The sequence below is a fragment of the Lolium perenne genome, chromosome 4 (genome assembly GCF_019359855.2).
Source record: "Lolium perenne isolate Kyuss_39 chromosome 4, Kyuss_2.0, whole genome shotgun sequence".
NCBI lineage: Eukaryota > Viridiplantae > Streptophyta > Magnoliopsida > Poales > Poaceae > Lolium > Lolium perenne.
In genome coordinates, this window is record NC_067247.2 from 243,338,908 (window position 1) to 243,359,515 (window position 20,608).

General features: G+C 45.2%; 1 protein-coding gene across 1 annotated transcript; it reads right to left on the reverse strand.

Moving 5' to 3' along the window:
- Positions 1–18,736: 18,736 nt before the first annotated feature.
- LOC127332437 (SPX domain-containing protein 5) lies at positions 18,737–20,049 on the reverse strand. The gene is made up of 2 exons (XM_051358735.2): positions 19,584–20,049; positions 18,737–19,483 (listed from the first exon to the last, which is right to left on the reverse strand). The coding sequence occupies exons 1-2, from the start codon at positions 19,812–19,814 to the stop codon at positions 18,962–18,964; spliced, it is 753 nt and encodes a 250-aa protein (XP_051214695.1). The 5' UTR covers positions 19,815–20,049; the 3' UTR covers positions 18,737–18,961.
- Between the last annotated feature and the right edge of the window lie 559 nt (positions 20,050–20,608).

Genomic DNA, 20,608 nt, shown 5'->3' on the forward strand with positions numbered 1-20,608 from the left:
GCCTCGATGGAGAACTACTCCCTCCTCATGGGAGACATCAACGGTGATGAAGATGGCGGCGGAGATGGCAGCGGTGTCGATGGAGAAGCCTTCCGGGGGCACTTCCCCGTCCCGCGGCGTGCCGGAACAGAGACTCCTGTCCCCCAGATTTTGGCTTCGCGATGGCGGCGGCTCTGGAAGGTTTCTCGTACCGTGGCTTTTCCGTATCGAAGATTTAGGTCAGGGACTTTTAAATAGGCGAAGAGGCGGAGTCGGAAGGTCGACGAGGCGGCGACACAACAGGGGGGCGCGGCCCACCCCCTGGCTGCGCCGGCCTATCATCTGGGGCCCACAGGGCCCTCCTCTAGTGGCTCTCGGGTGTTCTGGAAGCTTCGTGGGATTTTAAGATCTTGGGCGTTGATTTTGTCCAATTCCGAGAATATTTCCTTACTAGGATTTCTGAAACCAAAAACAGCAGAAAACAGGAACTGGCACTTCGGCATCTCGTCAATAGGTTAGTTCCGGAAAACGCATAAAAAAGATATAAAGTGTGAACAAAACATGTAGGTAATGTCATAAAACAAGCATGGAACATAAGAAATTATCGATACGTCGGAGACGTATCATGGGGCAGACCTGGTGTTCGTCTGTGGGATGAGCACAAAGAAGAGGAATTTGACCTACGAGCGTTGCTTTTCGTAACCATTAACGATTGGCCTGCTCTTAGTAACCTTTCAGGACTGTCAAATAAGGGATACAATGCATGCACGCACTGCTTACATGAGACTGAAAGTGTACATTTGCCAAATTGTAAGAAGAACATGTACCTTGGGCATCGTCGATTTCTTCCAAAAATTCATCCAGTAAGAAAGAAAGACAAGCATTACAACGGCAAGGCAGATCACCGGCCGAAGCCTGCGGAACGCACTGGTGCTGAGGTATTTGATATGGTCAAGGATTTGAAAGTCATCTTTGGAAAGGGTCCTGGCGGACAATCAGTTCCGAAAGGAGCTGACGGGCACGCAGCCATGTGGAAGAAGAAATCTATATTCTGGGAGCTAGAATATTGGAAAGTCCTAGATGTCCGCTCTGCAATCGACGTGATGCATGTTACGAAGAATATTTGCGTGAACCTCCTAAGCTTCTTGGGCGTGTATGGGAAGACAAATGATACAAAGGAAGCACGACAGGATCAGCAACGTTTGAAAGACCCTGATGACCGGCATCCGGAATGGTTTCAAGGTCGTGCCAGCTACGCTCTGACCAAAGAAGAGAATGTCATCTTTTTTGAATGCCTGAGCAGTATGAAGGTCCCGTCTGGATTCTCGTCCAATATAAAGGGAATAATAAATATGGCGGAGAAAAAGTTCCAAAACCTGAAGTCTCACGACTGCCACGTGATTATGACGCAATTGCTTCCGATTGCTTTGAGGGGGCTCTTGCCGGAAAATGTTCGAGTTGCCATTGTGAAGCTATGTGCATTCCTCAATGCAATCTCTCAGAAGGTAATCAATCCAGAAGTTCTACCACGGTTACAAAACGATGTGGTCCAATGTCTTGTCAGTTTCGAGTTGGTGTTCCCGCCATCCTTCTTCAATATTATGACGCACCTCCTGGTTCACCTAGTCGAAGAGATTTCCATTCTCGGTCCTGTATTTCTACACAATATGTTCCCCTTCGAGAGGTTCATGGGAGTATTAAAGAAATATGTTCGTAACCGTGCTAGGCCAGAAGGAAGCATCGCCAAGGGCTATGGAAATGAGGAGGTAATTGAGTTTTGTGTTGACTTTGTTCCTGACCTTAAGCCGATTGGTCTTCCTCGATCGCGGCACGAGGGGAGACTAAGTGGAAAAGGCACGATCGGAAGGAAATCAACGATATGTATGGACGGCCATTCTATGACTGAAGCACACCACACAGTTCTGACCAATTCCAGCTTGGTGGCTCCGTACTTTGAGAAACACAAGAATATTTTACGCTTGGACAACCCGGGGAAGCCTGAATCCTGGATTAGGAAGGCCCACATGGAGAATTTTGGCAGTTGGTTGAGAAAACATTTAATGAATGACAATGATGTTGTAGATCAGCTGTACATGTTGGCCAAGACACCATCTTCGACTATAACGACTTTCCAAGGGTACGAGATAAATGGGAATACATTTTACACGATCGCCCAAGATAAAAAGAGCACCAACCAAAACAATGGTGTCCGCTTTGATGCAGCAACCGAGAATGGGCAAAAGGTCACATATTATGGTTACATAGAGGAGATATGGGAACTTGACTATGGACCCTCCTTTAAGGTCCCTTTGTTCCAGTGCAAATGGTTCAAGCTAACAGGAGGTGCGGTAAAGGTGGACCAGCAATACGGAATGACAATGGTGGATTTCAACAATCTTGGTTACCTTGACAAACCATTCGTCCTAGCGAAAGATGTCGCTCAGGTTTTCTATGTGAAGGACATGAGTAGCAAACCGAGGAAACGGAAAGATAAGAAAACGATCAGTACATCATGCGATGATCCAAAGCGCCACATTGTTCTTTCAGGGAAAAGAAACATCGTGGGAGTGGAGGACAAGACAGACATGTCAGAAGATTATAATATGTTTGCTGAAATTCCGCCCTTCAAAGTGAACACCGACCCAAGCATTAATTTAAATGATGAGGATGCTCCATGGATACGGCACAATCGTAAGCAAGCAGGGACACAAAGGAAGAAATGATGTGTAATAATTTATTGTACCAAACTTTGTTGAATGGATCATGTGAATTATATTACCCGTGATGTGTTTGGTGTCCATTTTCGAATTATTCGAGATACCACTGATGATGATACATGAAATTTGGAGTGATTTAGTCATACTCCTGCCTAGGCGTATAATATGCATACTCGTAGTCTTCATAGCCGCCGCCGTTGTACTGGTAGTCGTCGCCTTCTAAGTTGCCGCCGTCGCTGCTGTCGTCGATGTCGTCGGGCGGCGCTCGTGGCTCGAACTGAGGGTAGCGCAGGCGGGGGATATCGCCGGCCGTGATGTAGTCCATGACGCTCTGCAGAGTCCGGCCGTACCACCATAGCCGACGGCCGGCCTCGTGGAAGTTCCCAGGAGGCAGACCGTCCTCCTCATACCTGGCGAGCGCCCTCTCACGCCGATTGATGAAGAAGGCGTCCCAAGTATGCTGGTTATCGGGATGCCAGCGGGGATTCATCCGCTGCTCCGGCGTGAGGTCGAGGTAGTAGTGGTTCGTGATGGCCGCCGGTGCGCGGTACACGAGGGACGGGAGGGACCGGCACGCCGCCGGCGCTTAGGCTCCAGCCGGCGGGGACGCGGTAGCCCGGTGGGCAAGGGTAGTTCGAGGCGCAAAGCTCCTCCACCTGCTGGTAGGTTAGAGTGGGTGCGGTGGAAGCCATGAGAGAGTGATGAGAGATTGTAGAGATGTGATAATGCTGGCCAAGCCGGGCTACATATATGTAGTGACAAATGGCGGGAAAAATGGGAGCGGGAAGACAGGAGGCGGGAAGAAAGTGGCGGGAAGAAAGAGGCGGGAAGAAAGTGGCGGGAAGAAAGAGGCGGGAAGAAAGTGGCGGGAAGAAAGAGGCGGGAAGAAAGAGGCGGGAAGACAGGGAAGAAATGGCGGGAAGAAGAGCCATGAGAGAGTTTTATTTTTCTGAATTTATTGATATATTATTTGCATTTTTAAGATTTTGAATTGAATTAGTTTTATTTTTTTGAATTTTTTGATATATTATTTATATTTTAAGATTTTGAAATGAATTAGTTTTATTTTTCTGAATTTTTTGATATATTATTTGTATTTTTAACATATTGAAATGAATTAGTTTTATGTTTTTGATTTTTTTGATATATAATTTGTATTTTTAAGATTTTGAAATGAATTAGTTTTATTTTTCTGAATTTTTTGATATATTATTTGTATTTTTAAGATTTTGAAATGAATTAGTTTTAATTTTTTGAATTTTTTGATATATTATTTGTATTTTTCACATTTAGAAATGGAAAAGAATTTTGAAAATGACCTTTAGTCACGGTTGGCCTCGCCAACCGCGACTAAAGGGTATTTCCGCAGGAACCGCTGGATTCAGGCGAAAAAAGCTTTAGTCGCGGTTGGGGTGGCCAACCGCGACTAAAGGGTACCCCCTTTAGTCGCGGTTGGCCACCCCAACCGCGACTAAAGCCCCGTCAATATATATTTCGCGCGAGCGAACGGGCGCGCCATTCTTCCCAATCCGCCCAAGTTACAGAGACGCCGACCGCCGCCGCACCCTCCATCTCTCGCCGACCGCCGCGTCTCGACGCCGTCGCCGCGCGCCCTCTCTCGCCGACCGCCGCACCGGCCCCTCCTCCCTCTCGCCGACCGCCGCCGCACGCGCGCCCTCGACACCGTCGTCGCCGCCAAAGCCCCGCCGCGGCCGCCGGATCAGTACGTGTGTCGCCCCGCCCCTCTCTGCTCCTCGCCGCGCCGCGCCGCCATCTCCAGCAGCGCCGCCGGCGACGGGTGCGCCGCAGCGCCTCCACCCGCACCACGAACCGCGCGCTCGATTTCCTCATCACCGTCGCCAACCACGAGCAGCGGCACACACCGCGTGGCACGCCGCCGCTGCCGTCGTCGCTGCACGTCTCCTCGCCGGTCGCGCGCGCCCTCGCCGGCCGCCGCGCCGCCACTGTCGATCTCCTCGCCGCCAGAGAGGATGCCGGCCGGGGAGGGAAAAACAGAGAGGATGCCGGCCGTGGCATTAACAAATTTTGTAACTAAAATTTTGTATACTTAACAAATTAAATTTGTAACTAATTAACTTGAAATTTGTAACTAAAATTTTGTATATATACTTGACAAAAAAAATTTATACTTAACAAAAATTTGTAACTAAAATTTTGTATACTAACAAAATTTTGTATACTTAACAAAATTTTGACTTAACAAAATCTTGACTTAACAAAATTTTGACATAACAAAATTTTAACTTAACAAAAAATTTACTTAACAAAAAATTTACTTAACAAAATTTTGACTTAAGAAAAATTTTACTTAACAAAATTTAGACTTAACAAAATTTTAACTTAACAAAAAAATTAACTTAATTAACAAGAATTATTTTGTTTTTTTGTTCCGCGCCCACCATTCTTCCCGATCTCGCGCGAACACACAGACGCCGTCGCCCCGGAGCTCCTCGCCAACGACGCCGTTGCGCCGCCGTCCGTCGTCGTCCAACGCCGTCGTCAAGCGTCGCCGCCGTGTACGTCACCGCCGCCGTCGCCGTTCTCCCTTCTCTGCGCCGTCACATCAAAATTAAAACAGAGTTACAAAATTTGACTTACAAAAGAACTCAAATTTGTCTCAAAATTTGACTTAACCACCGCGCGTATACGGAGGGGGGAGCGAGCCCCTCGTCGCCCCCTCCGGATACGCGCGGTGTTTTTTTTTTTGGGATCGAGAGGGGGCGGCGAGGGTTATGTGTGTTGTCCTCGCCTCCCTCTCCTTGACGCCGTCGTCTGCCGCCCCGTCTCGCGCTCTTCCACGACACCCTGCTCTCCCACCCCTTCCTCGCCCCCTCCTTTTGCCACCGCCCTTTCGCCACCGCCACCGCCCCCTTCTTCACTTAATTAATTTGTTTTTACTACATGTTTTCAGGACTGACATATGGCGGACGATAGAGCTGACCCGATTATGGACAACTATGATACGGACGCTGAAGACCATATAATGGGCATCATAAACGGTGATATTCTATTTGTGCCGACCGAACAAGAAGAAGATGATATCTCTTCTTATCTGAACCTTGACGGTCAAGATGAAGTCCGTCAGCAAGATGATGTCGAACAAACGTCGATAAACGATGATCTTCAATTGGAAGTAGCAACCACCTCCGGCGCCGAGGTATATATATACATTGAGCCTCTGGTGATACAAACTAACTGATTTGAATAAATATGTGTGTACTAACGCGCGCGACTCTCTTTCTTATTTTAGCCCTCGGCCGGATCGTCGAAACAATCGAGTACGTCGTCAAAGCGTGGCGCAACCAAGACGATGAAACAAGGAGAAACATGTACCATCGAGGTTGTCGACAGTGCAACCGGCAGGCCGCTGGAGCCCCGCAAGAACGCCACCAAGTTTATCAACCAATGCGGAGCCGTTGTTAGAGACAACGTCTCGATCACCGTCAAGGAGTGGAATGAGCCAAAGAAGGCACGAATTGGTTTCACTTTTGTCGATAAGAGAACAAAAAAAGATTGCTTCAAAAAGCTTATGGAACATTTCGTTCTACCTCCGGAATACAACAAATTCGATGAGGAGGGTAACAAGATTGAGGAAAACAAGGAGAGGAGGAGGCTAGTCAAACATTTCGCTCTTCATAAGATGGCCGACGCATTCCGGAAATTCAAGCAAAATCTAGCCCGTGACTATGTCAACGAGAACAAGACTCCGGATTTCAAAGGACAATATGAGAAACTGAAACATGATTGGCCAGAATTTGTGAAGCAAAAGAAATCGAAGCAGTTCATTCAAATATCAAAAAAATAAGGAAAATGCGGCTAAGAAGGAGTACAATCATATTATGGGGCCACGAGGGTATCGCCTTTGGGAGCCTAGGTGGGAGAAGATGGAGAACGAGCTGAGGGTGCGAGGAATCCGTCCAGGTACGGAGGGATGGGACCCAAGTGCCAAAAGCTGGTGGTACGGGCATGGGGGAATGCTACACCCGAAGACAGGGGAGTGTGTTTACCGGGGCAAAATGTTTAAACCCACCCAAGCCCTTATTAACGCAATGAGGGATGCTCAAGAGGGGAAGATCAAGTTCAACAGAGAGAACGACGCGCTGACAAAAGCCCTCGGGAATCCTGAACACGGAGGACGTGTATGAGGCATGGGGCACATTCCGTGGAAAATAGGGTTCTCCCAGAACGATGACCCGTACGGTTACAGAAGCCGTAAGAGAAAGATGGATCGGGATGCAGATGTTGTGGCGCGGTTGGCATCGGAAATGGATGAGATGAAGAAAACCGTGAGTGTACTAGTACAAGAAAGAGATGCAGCTCGGGCGCAGCATGAAGATCATCCAGCGGATCTCGGAAGCCAGCAGCGGAGAAGCAGCGTGGCTTCCACGGAGGCCCCACCGGCTGGTGCACATGCACCGACGATCGAAATTCCTGCACCGGAGCCTCCGGCGATCGAAATTACTGCACCGGAGGCTCCTCGCTACCCCGTGGACGATGTAAAGGAGATGAAAGAATGTCATCTGTATTATCCTATCGGGAACATGTCCATGAAGGTAGCCATCGGCAGTGCTTTACCATGTTTACCTGGAGCACTCCACCACAACAACCCCATTCAAGATGGCTATGCTCGTGTCACGGTGGAGGACATAGTCCAAGGGTTTGAGGACCTGGAGATTGACATTGCTACACCTGAAGGGGCGAGAAGACTTGGAGATGTCAAGCGCCATATCATTCTATGGCAAAAGAAGTTTATCAAGTTTCCAAGCGAGGCGCCAAGGCCAACAAGTCCACCCCCCTACGGTGGTGGTGGCGGTGGCGGTGGTGGTGGTGCTTCACCTACACCTCCTTCACGTCAGCCGATGCCGCCCCCCAATTCACCTCCGGCGGGTAAGCAGCCGCCGCCCCCTAGTCCGCCCCGGGCGGGTAAGCAGACGCCGCCCTGATGTCTACGTTCCCCCTCCTTTCCTGTAGACAGTGTTGGGCCTCCAAAAGCAGAGGTTTGTAGAACAGCAGCAAGTTTTCCCTTAAGTGGATCACCCAAGGTTTATCGAACTCAGGAAGGAAGAGGTCAAAGATATCCCTCTCATGCAACCCTGCAACCACAAAGCAAGAAGTCTCTTGTGTCCCCAACACACCAAATGGGTGCACTAGTTCGGCGAAGAGATAGTGAAATACAGGTGGTATGAATAAGTAGTAGCAACGGTGCCAGAAAATAGCTTGCTGGCGTGTAGTTGATGGTGGTAGTATTGCAGCAGTAGTAACACAGTAAAACAGTAAACAAGCAGCGATAGCAGTATTTAGGAACAAGGCCTAGGGATTACACTTTCACTAGTGGACACTCTCAACATTGATCACATAATAGAACAGATAAATGCATACTCTACACTTTTGTTGGATGATGAACACATTGCGTAGGATTACACGAACCCTCAATGCCGGAGTTAACAAGCTCCACAATTTGTTCATGTTTAAGTAACCTTATAGTGTAAGATAGATCAATAGACTAAACCAAGTACTAACATAGCATGCACACTGTCACCTTCATGCATATGTAGGAGGAATAGATCACATCAATATTATCATAGCAATAGTTAACTTCGCAATCTACAAGAGATCATGATCATAGCATAAACCAAGTACTAACACGGTGCACACACTGTCACCTTTACACACGTGCAGGAGGAATAGAACTACTTTAATAACTTTGCTAGAGTAGCACATAGATAAATTGTGATACAAACTCATATGAATCTCAATCATGTAAAGCAGCTCATGAGATCATTGTATTGAGGTACATAGGAGAGAGATTAACCACATAGCTACCGGTACAGCCCTGAGCCTCGATGGAGAACTACTCCCTCCTCATGGGAGCAGCAGCGGTGATGAAGATGGCGGTGGAGATGGCAGCGGTGTCGATGGAGAAGCCTTCCGGGGGCACTTCCCCGCTCCGGCAGCGTGCCGGAACAGAGACTCCTGTCCCCCAGATCTTGGCCTCGCGATGGCGGCGGCTCTGGAAGGTTTCTGTGGTTTTCGTCGAACGTATCGAGGTTTTTAGGTCAGGGACTTTATATAGGCGAAGAGGCGGCGCAGGAGGGCTTCTGGGGGGCCCACACTATAGGGGGGCGCGGCCCCCCCTGGCCGCGCCGGGGTGTGGTGTGGGGCCCCCAGGGCTCCCCTCTGGTCCTTCCCGGGTGTTCTGGATGCTTCCGATGAAAATAGGAACTTGGGCGTTGATTTCGTCCGATTCCGAGAATATTTCGTTACTAGGATTTCTGAAACCAAAAACAGCGAGAAAACGAACCGGCACTTCGGCATCTTGTTAATAGGTTAGTTCCAGAAAATGCACGAATATGACATAAAGTGTGCATAAAACATGTAGATAACATCAATAATGTGGCATGGAACATAAGAAATTATCGATACGTCGGAGACGTATCAGCATCCCCAAGCTTAGTTCTGCTCGTCCCGAGCAGGTAAAACGATAACACAGATAATTTCTGGAGTGACATGCCATCATAACCTTGATCATACTATTTGTAAAGCATATGTAGTGAATGCAGCGATCAAAACAATGTATATGACATGAGTAAACAATTGAATCATATAGCAAAGACTTTTCATGAATAGTACTTCGAGACAAGCGTCAATAAGTCTTGCATAAGAGTTAACTCATAAAGCAACAATTCAAAGTAGAGGCATTGAAGCAACACAATGGAAGATTAAGTTTCAGCGGTTGCTTTCAACTTGTAACATGTATATCTCATGGATAGTTGTCAATGCAAAGCAATATAACAAATGCAATATGCAAGTATGTAGGAATCAATGCACAGTTCACACAAGTGTTTGCTTCTTGAGGTGGAGAGAGATAGGTGAACTGACTCAACAATAAAAGTAAAAGAATGGTCCTCCATAGAGGAAAAGCATCGATTGCTATATTTGTGCTAGAGCTTTTATTTTGAAAACATAAAGAGAGCATAAAAATAAAGTTTTGAGAGGTGTATGTTGTTGTCAACGAATGGTAGCGGGTACTCTAACCCCCTTGCCAGACAAACCTTCAAAGAGCGGCTCCCATTTTATTTTATTTTGGGTGGCACTCCTTCCAACCTTTCTTTCACAAACCATGGCTAACCGAATCCTCGGGTGCCTGCCAACAATCTCATACCATGAAGGAGTGCCTTTTTATTTTAGTTTTATTATGATGACACTCCTCCCAACCTTTGCTTACACAAGCCATGGCTAACCGAATCCTTCGGGTGCCGTCCAACAATCACATACCATGGAGGAGTGTCTATTTTTGTTAATTAATTTGGGACTGGGAATCCCATTGCCAGCTCTTTTTGCAAAATTATTGGATAAGCGGATGAAGCCACTAGTCCATTGGTGAAAGTTGCCCAACAAGATTGAAAGATAAACACCACATACTTCCTCATGAGCTATAAAACATTGACACAAATCAGAGGTGATAAATTTTGAATTGTTTAAAGGTAGCACTCAAGCAATTTACTTTGGAATGGCAGGAAATACCATGTAGTAGGTAGGTATGGTGGACACAAATGGCATAGTGGTTGGCTCAAGTATTTTGGATGCATGAGAAGTATTCCCTCTCGATACAAGGTTTAGGCTAGCAAGGCTTATTTGAAACAAACACAAGGATGAACCGGTGCAGCAAAACTCACATAAAAGACATATTGAAAACATTATAAGACTCTACACCGTCTTCCTTGTTGTTCAAACTCAATACTAGAAATTATCTAGACCTTAGAGAGACCAATTATGCAAACCAAATTTTAGCATGCTCTATGTATTTCTTCATTAATGGGTGCAAAGTATATGATGCAAGAGCTTAATCATGAGCACAACAATTGCCAAGTATCACATTACCCAAGACATTAATAGCAATTACTACATGTATCATTTTCCAATTCCAACCATATAACAATTTAACGAAGAAGAAAACTTCGCCATGAATATTATGAGCTAAGAACACATGTGTTCATACGAACCAGCGGAGCGTGTCTCTCTCCCACACAATCATGATGTAATCCAATTTATTCAAACACAAACAAAAATAAAAGCATACAGACGCTCCAAGTAAAGCACATAAGATGTGACCGAATAAAAATATAGTTTCTAGAGAAGGAACCTGATAATTTGTCGATGAAGAAGGGGATGCCTTGGGCATCCCCAAGCTTAGACGCTTGAGTCTTCTTGATATATGCAGGGGTGAACCACCGGGGCATCCCCAAGCTTAGAGCTTTCACTCTCCTTGATCATGTTGCATCATACTCCTCTCTTGACCCTTGAAAACTTCCTTCACACCAAATTTCTCATAAACTTCATTAGAGGGGTTAGTACATAATCAAAAACTCACATGTTCAGAGGTGACACAATCATTCTTAACACTTCTGGACATTGCTCAAAGCTGCTGGAAGGTAATGGAACAAAGAAATCCACCCAACACAGCGAAAGAAACAATGCGAAATAAAAGGCAGAATCTGTCAAAACAGAACAGTCCGTAAAGACAAATTTCTAATAAATACTTCCGTTGCTCAGATCAGAAAACTCAAAACTAATGAAAGTTGCGTACATATCTGAGGAACACGCACGTAAATTGGCATATTTTTCTGATTTTTCTACAGGGAAAACAGCCCAGATTCGTGATAGATAGAAATCTGTTTCTGCGCAGAAATCCAAATCTAGTATCAACCTTCGATTAGAGGCTTCACTTGGCACAACAAAACACAAAACTAAGATAAGGAGAGGTTGCTACAGTAGTAAACAACTTCCAAGACACAAATATAAAACAAAGTACTGTAGCAAAATAACACATGGGTTATCTCCCAAGAAGTTCTTTTCTTTATAGCCATTAAGATGGGCTCAGCAGTTTTAATGATGCACTCGCAAGAAATAGTATTTGAAGCAAAAGAGAGCATCAAGAGGCAAATTCAAAACACATTTAAGTCTAACATGCTTCCTATGCAAAGGAATCTTGTAAATAAACAAATTCATGAAGCATAATGCAACAAGCATAGAAAGATAAAACAAGTGTAGCTTGAAAAATTTCAGCACATAGAGAGGTGTTTTAGTAACATGAAAATTTCTACAACCATATTTTCCTCTCTCATAATAACTTTCAGTAGCAACATGAGCAAACTCAACAATATAACTATCACATAAAGCATTCTTATCATGAGTCTCATGCATAAAATTATTACTCTCCACATAAGCATAATCAATTTTATTAGTTGTAGTGGGAGCAAATTCAACAAAGTAGCTATCATTATTATTCTCATCAAGTGTAGGAGGCATAGTATAATCACAACAAAATTTACTCTCCATAGTAGGTGGTACCAAAAGACCACTATCATTATAATCATCATAAATAGGAGGCAAAGTATCATCAAAGAAAATTTTCTCCTCAATGCTTGGGGGACTAAAAAGATCATGCTCATCAAAACCAGCTTCCCCAAGCTTAGAATTTTCCATATCATTAGCAACAATGGTATTCAAAGTATTCATGCTAATATGTTCCATGGGTTTTTTAATTTTCGGATCAAACCATCCATGTCTTAAATCAGGAAATAGAGTAAAAAGCTCATTGTTGTCCATTATGCCTTACTAGTGTAAACAAGAAACAAAAAGTTGCAATTGCAGGATCTAAAGGAAATAGCTTTGAGTACTTACAACGACGGAAAATAGCTTGATAGCCAAGGTCCGGAGTGTGAGTACCTTTTACCTTTCCTCCCCGGCAACGGCGCCAGAAAATAGCTTGATGTCTACGTTCCCCCTCCTTTCCTGTAGACAGTGTTGGGCCTCCAAGAGCAGAGGTTTGTAGAACAGCAGCAAGTTTTCCCTTAAGTGGATCACCCAAGGTTTATCGAACTCAGGGAGGAAGAGGTCAAAGATATCCCTCTCATGCAACCCTGCAACCACAAAGCAAGAAGTCTCTTGTGTCCCCAACACACCAAATGGGTGCACTAGTTCGGCGAAGAGATAGTGAAATACAGGTGGTATGAATAAGTAGTAGCAACGGTGCTAGAAAATAGCTTGCTGGCGTGTAGTTGATGGTGGTAGTATTGCAGCAGTAGTAACACAATAAAACAGTAAACAAGCAGCGATAGCAGTATTTAGGAACAAGGCCTAGGGATTACACTTTCACTAGTGGACACTCTCAACATTGATCACATAACAGAACAGATAAATGCATACTCTACACTTTTGTTGGATGATGAACACATTGCGTAGGATTACACGAACCCTCAATGCCGGAGTTAACAAGCTCCACAATTTGTTCATGTTTAAGTAACCTTATAGTGTAAGATAGATCAATAGACTAAACCAAGTACTAACATAGCATGCACACTGTCACCTTCATGCATATGTAGGAGGAATAGATCACATCAATATTATCATAGCAATAGTTAACTTCGCAATCTACAAGAGATCATGATCATAGCATAAACCAAGTACTAACACGGTGCACACACTGTCACCTTTACACACGTGCAGGAGGAATAGAACTACTTTAATAACTTTGCTAGAGTAGCACATAGATAAATTGTGATACAAACTCATATGAATCTCAATCATGTAAAGCAGCTCATGAGATCATTGTATTGAGGTACATAGGAGAGAGATTAACCACATAGCTACCGGTACAGCCCCGAGCCTCGATGGAGAACTACTCCCTCCTCATGGGAGCAGCAGCGGTGATGAAGATGGCGGTGGAGATGGCAGCGGTGTCGATGGAGAAGCCTTCCGGGGGCACTTCCCCGCTCCGGCAGCGTGCCGGAACAGAGACTCCTGTCCCCCAGATCTTGGCCTCGCGATGGCGGCGGCTCTGGAAGGTTTCTGTGGTTTTCGTCGAACGTATCGAGGTTTTTAGGTCCGGGGCTTTATATAGGCGAAGAGGCGGCGCAGAGGGCTTACGGGGGCCCACACTATAGGGGGCGCGGCCCCCCCTGGCCGCGCCGGGGTGTGGTGTGGGGCCCCGGGGCTCCCCTCCGGTCCTTCCGGGTGTTCTGGATGCTTCCGATGAAAATAGGAACTTGGGCGTTGATTTCGTCCGATTCCGAGAATATTTCGTTACTAGGATTTCTGAAACCAAAAACAGCAGAAAAACGAGGCGGCACTTCGGCATCTTGTTAATAGGTTAGTTCCAGAAAATGCACGAATATGACATAAAGTGTGCATAAAACATGTAGATAACATCAATAATGTGGCATGGAACATAAGAAATTATCGATACGTCGGAGACGTATCACGCCCCCCAATCCACCTCCGGCGAAGAAGCAGAAGCAGTCCTGGAGTATTAACCCGGACCCTTATGTACCTAAGATAACCAAGGTACCGGAGCCATCACTGAAGCCTCTCCCCACGAGGCCTTGGGAACGTAGTGCCGAGGAAGTCGACGCGGCCGCGACTGCTGATTATGAGAAATGGAAGGCAGACTGCAAGAAGAAAAGAGAGCCCGAGCCCAAGCCAGTATTTTCTGATGAGCAAAAGAAGTGGGCTAAGTCATTTTTGAGCACACCGTCCCAAGCCGCGAAGAATCTGCCCGACGACTATGCACGTGAACTTCGTAAGCAGGCACTCATGTTCAAGGAGAAGAAAGAGCGGGCGGAGAAGCAAGAGAAGAAAGCCTTGGAGGAGGCCGAGAAAGAATTAGAAAGTAAAAAAAGCGGGAAACGAGTTGCCCAGCTCGGGGAACAAAGTAAACAATCGATTGCCCCGCTTATAGTGAAAGCCGTCGGTCCGGATGCCCCCGATATCATAGAAGCTGCGGCAGCACAGGGATTGACTGTAACGAGTGCCAGAGAACAAGCGGCCAACTTAGGTATGACTCTTCGTGAACTGTTAGGCCTTGATGAGGCGCCAATGAAGGAGGTAGTAATTACATATGTGCCGAATGGGCCTCTCGTCGAGCCTGCGCAGGAAGAGGATCTACCTCCACAAATGACAAGTCTGCTGAAATGGTACAAGGGTTACATAAAAAATAAAAACACCAAAGAATATATTTATGCGGAAGTTAGATATGAGCATCACTTCAAACATTACTATGCACAAATTCATCTGAGTGAATTGTTCCAGCTTTTCAATCTGCGCGAGCTCGACAAATCTATCATCAGTTGCTACGTTCTGTAAGTGATTTATTTCTACCCCATCTCGCTCATATTGCCTGCACTATATATATGTCCTAACTATATTGTTGTGTACGCTATTATACATGCAGAATGAAGATTAAGGAATGCAGAGTAAGGAATATCCATGATGTTGGGTTCATTGACCCACACATCGTTAATGGATATGTGTTAGAGCATCACCCCGCCGACGTGGAGGAAGACCTGTGGCAGTTTCTTACAAAGTAGGAACTCAAAAGTGATATTCTATTTCCTTACTATTTTGGGTGAGTGTTTCTGTCTTGAGCACATTCTCTTTTGTTTACTCCATGCATGGTATGTGGCCGGCTAATCGATGAGTTATGCATGACGTACTGTGCATGTATCGTGTCCGCAGGTTCCACTGGATTCTGCTAGTAGTTAAATTTGACACATCCACATGTCTCGTCCACGACTCTCTGACTCTGGATTCAAATCTTTGGGGCGATATGAGAAGAATGCTGCAGAAGTAATTATTTTCATTCATTTGCGCTCTATATCGATCGGCCTATTTCGTTCATTTTCTAATATCAAGTAACTAATAACTCTCTTGTTCATTTAATTTTCTTTGCCTCGTAGGGTTTGGAGACGGTTCTCAGATGAAAGGGTCGGTGATTTCAAAAAAGAGCTACATTTCATGCGGTCAATGGCTAAGAATGGTGGCGATATTCAGCCAGTGGGGACCAATCTATGTGATACTATGTCTGTGAGATGATCCGGAGATACACCTCTGAGCGGGTTCCGAGTGATACCAATGTTCAGAGGAAGATGCTTAGTCCAGAAGCTCGCTTCCGACCACTTCAAGAGGAACTAGCTGGATGGTTCACGAGGGAAGTCCTCCATCCTAAAGGAGAACACTATTACGAGGACGTAGAACTTCATATGCATTAAATTATGTATGGAAACTTGTTCAAAATTGTATATGGTCATCCGATGATATTGAATATATATTGTATATTCCTCTTGAATTCTTTTCGGTTCTAATTTCAAATTTTTTTGAAATTGTACATTCATATGCATGTATGTAGTACCGTAGAATATGTGAAACTCCTTCAAAATTAAAATAAAGCACAAAAGAAATAAAACAATACAAATTAAAAAGAAAACGGGTTTAGGGGAGGCTAAAACCCTAAACCTGCGGCGGCCTTTAGTCGCGGTTGGCCAGAAGAACCGCGACTAAAGGTCCTCCGCCCCGACGGTCGCCTGGCGCCCACGTGGATGGGCCTTTAGTCGCGGTTCGTAAGCAACCGCGACTAAAGGGGGGGGGGCTTTAGTCGCGCTTATTTGGTCGCGGTTGCGCAACCGCGACTAATGGCAGTTGCGAACCGCGACCAAAGGCCCTTTTTTCCACCAGTGATTGCCACCCCCCCCCCCCCCAAACTTTGCACTATTTTTATTCGAGATATAGCATTTTTTGTTTTTTTTAGTGAATTTCACTTTTACCTCGTTTATATTTGTGACACATATTATTCCATTTAGGTAAAATTCTATCAAAATACTCCATCTAGTTTTTTTTCTTTTGTGAATCCCATTGGAAATTTTTGAGCATGGTATTACCCCCATTTTAACATCTGCCGTTTTTTGCTAGATAAAACCAACATTTGTTAGATCAATTTGGCACACCCAAAATTATAAATATTAGAAGGCATCATATGGACAATCATGTCTAGCCTCAATCATCACCTCATACCTTGCCCAACGGACATGCATCGGAAAAGGAGGCCCAAAGTTTGTGAAGGGGTAATCGAGATGAAATTTTCACTAGATGAGATAATTAGTGTCATAAATATATAACTCTGGGTAAAACGTGAACACACTTTGTTTTCTTTCCTATTTTCCTCCAAAACAACAGGAGCTTCATTAGGGATTTTTCTGACTATTCCCTGTTAAATAAAAGACCACACACTCTGGAATCAGCCTAACCAGTTCTTTCTTCCCAGATGGCCGTTGCGCATTGTTCACCATGTACACTAGTGGAGCAAGATTTAGGCTGTTCAATACTCAGCGTCGCCGCATATGTCCGATGTCATTTGCTGCTTTGCGCAAAAGCAAGATTACGATAAGATGGAGACCTGTAACTCTGCATTAACATAATGCCCTACCGCCCATGCTTACATCTGTCTGGGTGCGGCAGAAAGGTTTAGCATATCGGACTAAGAACAGGGATATGCTACGGCTCACGTCGATGTTTGGTGACATAGGCCATACACCTTCTATTTACCTTTTCATTTGGCGAAGCTAATTGTGAGATGATTACAGAAGTGCTGCCTATCTGATGGAAGGGGACAAGTATAGCTGCATACTATAGTTTATCTTACGTTTAACAAGGTGAACTTTTGTGATGATCAAGAGTCATTCAGATAGCCACCATCTCGAAATCGACAACCGACAAGTATCAGCCTGGCATTTGTTTAGTTAGACCTATCATATCAATCAGTTTCTCCATATGGAACTCCACAATTGCCATCTTATTACGGACTCGACTCTGCATTCAATGCTACATAAGAATTCAGCATTTTGGAAAGGAATATCCGGTGTTCATGAATTATTTAGAGCAGCAACTTGTCCATCCAGTCCAGTCACCCGCCTGCTGGCTATCTCCTTCTGAAGAATATTCTTGTCATCTTCCAAACAAGAAAGCGAAGAAAGGAATTGATATGTGATCTGAAAAGTCCTGAATGGTTATGAATGGGAGACTGATGGCATCCTGAAAAATGATAACCAGTTTTTCAACGTCATGTGTACTTTGTAGCAGCCCACAACTCCTGCAGCTCACCCCGGTATATTCGCTCGGCTGAAAGAATCATCTTCTTGCTTGCCCTTTGGCACAAAATTTTCTTCATGTAAGTCGTGCTGCATTGGTTGTCGCGTTTGTCATCAAGCATTAGTGTATAGTTGCAAAGCTGAAAGAGTTCTGAATGATGAGTTGACTTATCTGAAATAGTATGACCACTTCAACACCACACATCGTCATGGTGCCCAACTGCCTATCGTCGTCTCAGTGTGTCCTTTTCTTCTTCCTGATAGCTTTTGACTCACTGGAAGTCACAACTCAGTTTTAACTTCTAGGAGTAGTATGTTTTTTTTTTTTTCCGAAAAGAGTAGTATGGTTGATGGATACTGAAACAGACGGTACATCAAAATTGATGTGCTTCTTCTTGTCCCCAGGGGTAAATTTTGCCGATCAATATCTACTCACTATCCTCTGCATAAGCCTTGCAGCCAAAAAAAATCACCTGAGGTTTATGCCTCGGGGCACTCCCAAATGGAGTTCTTTTTTTTTTTTATCTGTAGTAGTACTACGTTTCACGATTTCAGATTGGCACAACAATTTATGAATGTGTCCCTTTCTTCTCTGGTGTCTATATTTTCTCTGGTGTCTATATGTACCAGTGTAAATTTTTTAAGACGTTAACACTGTCCTTAAGAAGATACTTTGACTCTCTCTCTCTCTCTCTCTCTCTCTCTCTCTGAAAAAAGAGCGATACATTGACCATTTATTTATGTACAAATTATAGAAGCTATTTCATGATAAATTTAAGGAAAAAATAGCGCGCTATAACAAAATAGTGTGGGTCTATAAATACGTTATTAGCATGCTATAGCGTGCTATTAACGCGAATAGCGCGCTATAGCGCCGAAATAGCGTAGCGTTGGCTCTCCAGATATGCTATAGCGTGCTATTAGCGTTGGAATAGCGCGCTATTTTTTTCTATGGATAAATCTAGTAGTATGATACTTTAGATATTTTTTTCTAGATGGTGTCAAAGTTAGAAATGTTTGAAAGATAAAAGGCTGAAGTACTTTACATTTTGGATCGATGAGAGTACAATGTTCACTTCAGTGAAGGAGAAGGTCAAATTAAGGGAAGAAAGAAGCTATATGCAGCCAATTACACATATGGGTGTTGATTTCACATGGTAAATACGTTATTAAGTCCTATACTAGCTACTGGTGTAAGAGACAAAATGAAGAAGTATTACAAGCAGGCTGTCAGGCAATTACACATTTGCATGCTTTTTTGAGCATTTCCTGACAAAGGAAATTACACATTGCTTTAATTGTGTGCGTGTCGATCGTCAGTCACTACGTGGGGATCAATGGTGAGGGCGGCTGGAAGGACTGGAGCAGCCAGTCGGAATCCGCCATTGGGGTCAAGGGCGGCATGGATAAGTGGCCGTAGGTGGAGCTGCCGCTGCGCACCTCCTGCATGGTGAGCAGCGCGGCAACGGTGTTGCGGAAGATGCTCTGCTCTGCGACGGCGAGCGCCTTGCGCTCCACCAGCTGCTGCGGCGGGAGCGGGAAGACGGCCTCCATCATGGCCTCGCAGTCCTTGACGAGCTTGGAGATGAGCTCCGTGGTGAAGAAGGGCTGCTGCAGCACGTTGGCGATGACCGGCAGCCGGAGGACGCCGCCGGTGCGCTTGTCGTACTTCTTGAGGATCTTGGCCAGGCCCGTGTAGTTGATGCTGCTGTAGTTGAGGAGCAGCACCATCTCGCCGTGGAAGTCGACCACCTCCCTCCGCAGGCGGGCGATCTCAGCCGCGTGCTCGACCTCCGGCGCCGCCGCCTTCGCAGCGGCCGCCCACTGGATCCTCTCCTGTAGTTCCTGCGCCCACAGGAAACAACAATGAGAATGAGATGTTTGCACACTGCCGGGAGAGGCTCTGTTAGTTGAAGACACGCATGCCGGTGCGAGGAAGGCGTACCCTCTGCCTGATGATGAACTCCTCCTCCTGCTCGAGGTAGAAGGAGTTGAACTTATCGACCTCGGCGTCGAGGAGGGCGAGGAACTCGGCCTCGGCGGTGGCAGCGGCGGCGAGGGACGGAGAGGGGACGGCGTTAACGCGGCGCTTGAGCTCCTTGTAGCTCAGGAACTGGCCGCGCCATTCCGGCAGGCTCTCTTCGATCTGCTTCTTCAGCCGCTTACCGAACTTCATCGTCGCCTATGTAGGTAAGGTAATGCGTCTGTAACTGCTGTGCTGTTTAGTGTCTACGCAGCGAGAATTAGTGAAGCCATAAGATCGATCGTTGAGGCGCAGAGTAATATAGGCAGGCAAGCAAGTCGAAGCGTGCGGCGGGGTTAGGTGCTAGAGCAGGGGATCCAGCAAAGAAAGGGATTTGGAGGTGGAATATGTGGGAGCATATGCTGCTAATACTATGCGCGTGACCAAGATGGGCACAGTATGGGGAAGATCGCGTGTGTTAACCATTTTTTCTAAAGCAAAATGGAGTGTGTCTTCACAGCGCGTTTCCCAACCATTGGGAAGTGGGGTGTTTAGAGGAGGGACTAGGGAGTTTGCCATGAGACTAGATGAACTAGTTCAATATCTTTATGTACGTTGCTACAAAAAGAATTTTTTTACATTGATATATGTTGCTTCTAAAAACTGATACTTTTTCATTCCTAATTGCTTCAATGTTTCCGAATTTTACTAACTTTTTCCCAAACATGTGATTTTATCTTATGAACTCTAATCCTAATTTTCTCTTGAAGGATAAACGATCTCACCTTCGGTGTAAGGGTGTGAAGTGAATGGGCAAATGTTAATTAAATTGTTGATTTTAGTAAAAGGTTCGCTAAAATGCAAATTTATATGAAACAGTCCTATATAACGTGTAACTCTAGCAATTCTAAACAACAACAACAACAACAACAACAACAACAACAACAATAACAACAACAACAACAACAATAACAACAACAATGATATGGTTACACTGACATAATAAA

Bases quoted from the DNA above. Each gene is read 5' to 3' on its own strand.
- LOC127332437 (XM_051358735.2), bottom strand. From the start codon at position 19,814: ATGAAGTTCGGTAAGCGGCTGAAGAAGCAGATCGAAGAGAGCCTGCCG. The intron at 19,484-19,583 runs GTACGCCTTCCT...CTGTGGGCGCAG, and splicing joins AGTTCATCATCAGGCAGAGG to GAACTACAGGAGAGGATCCA.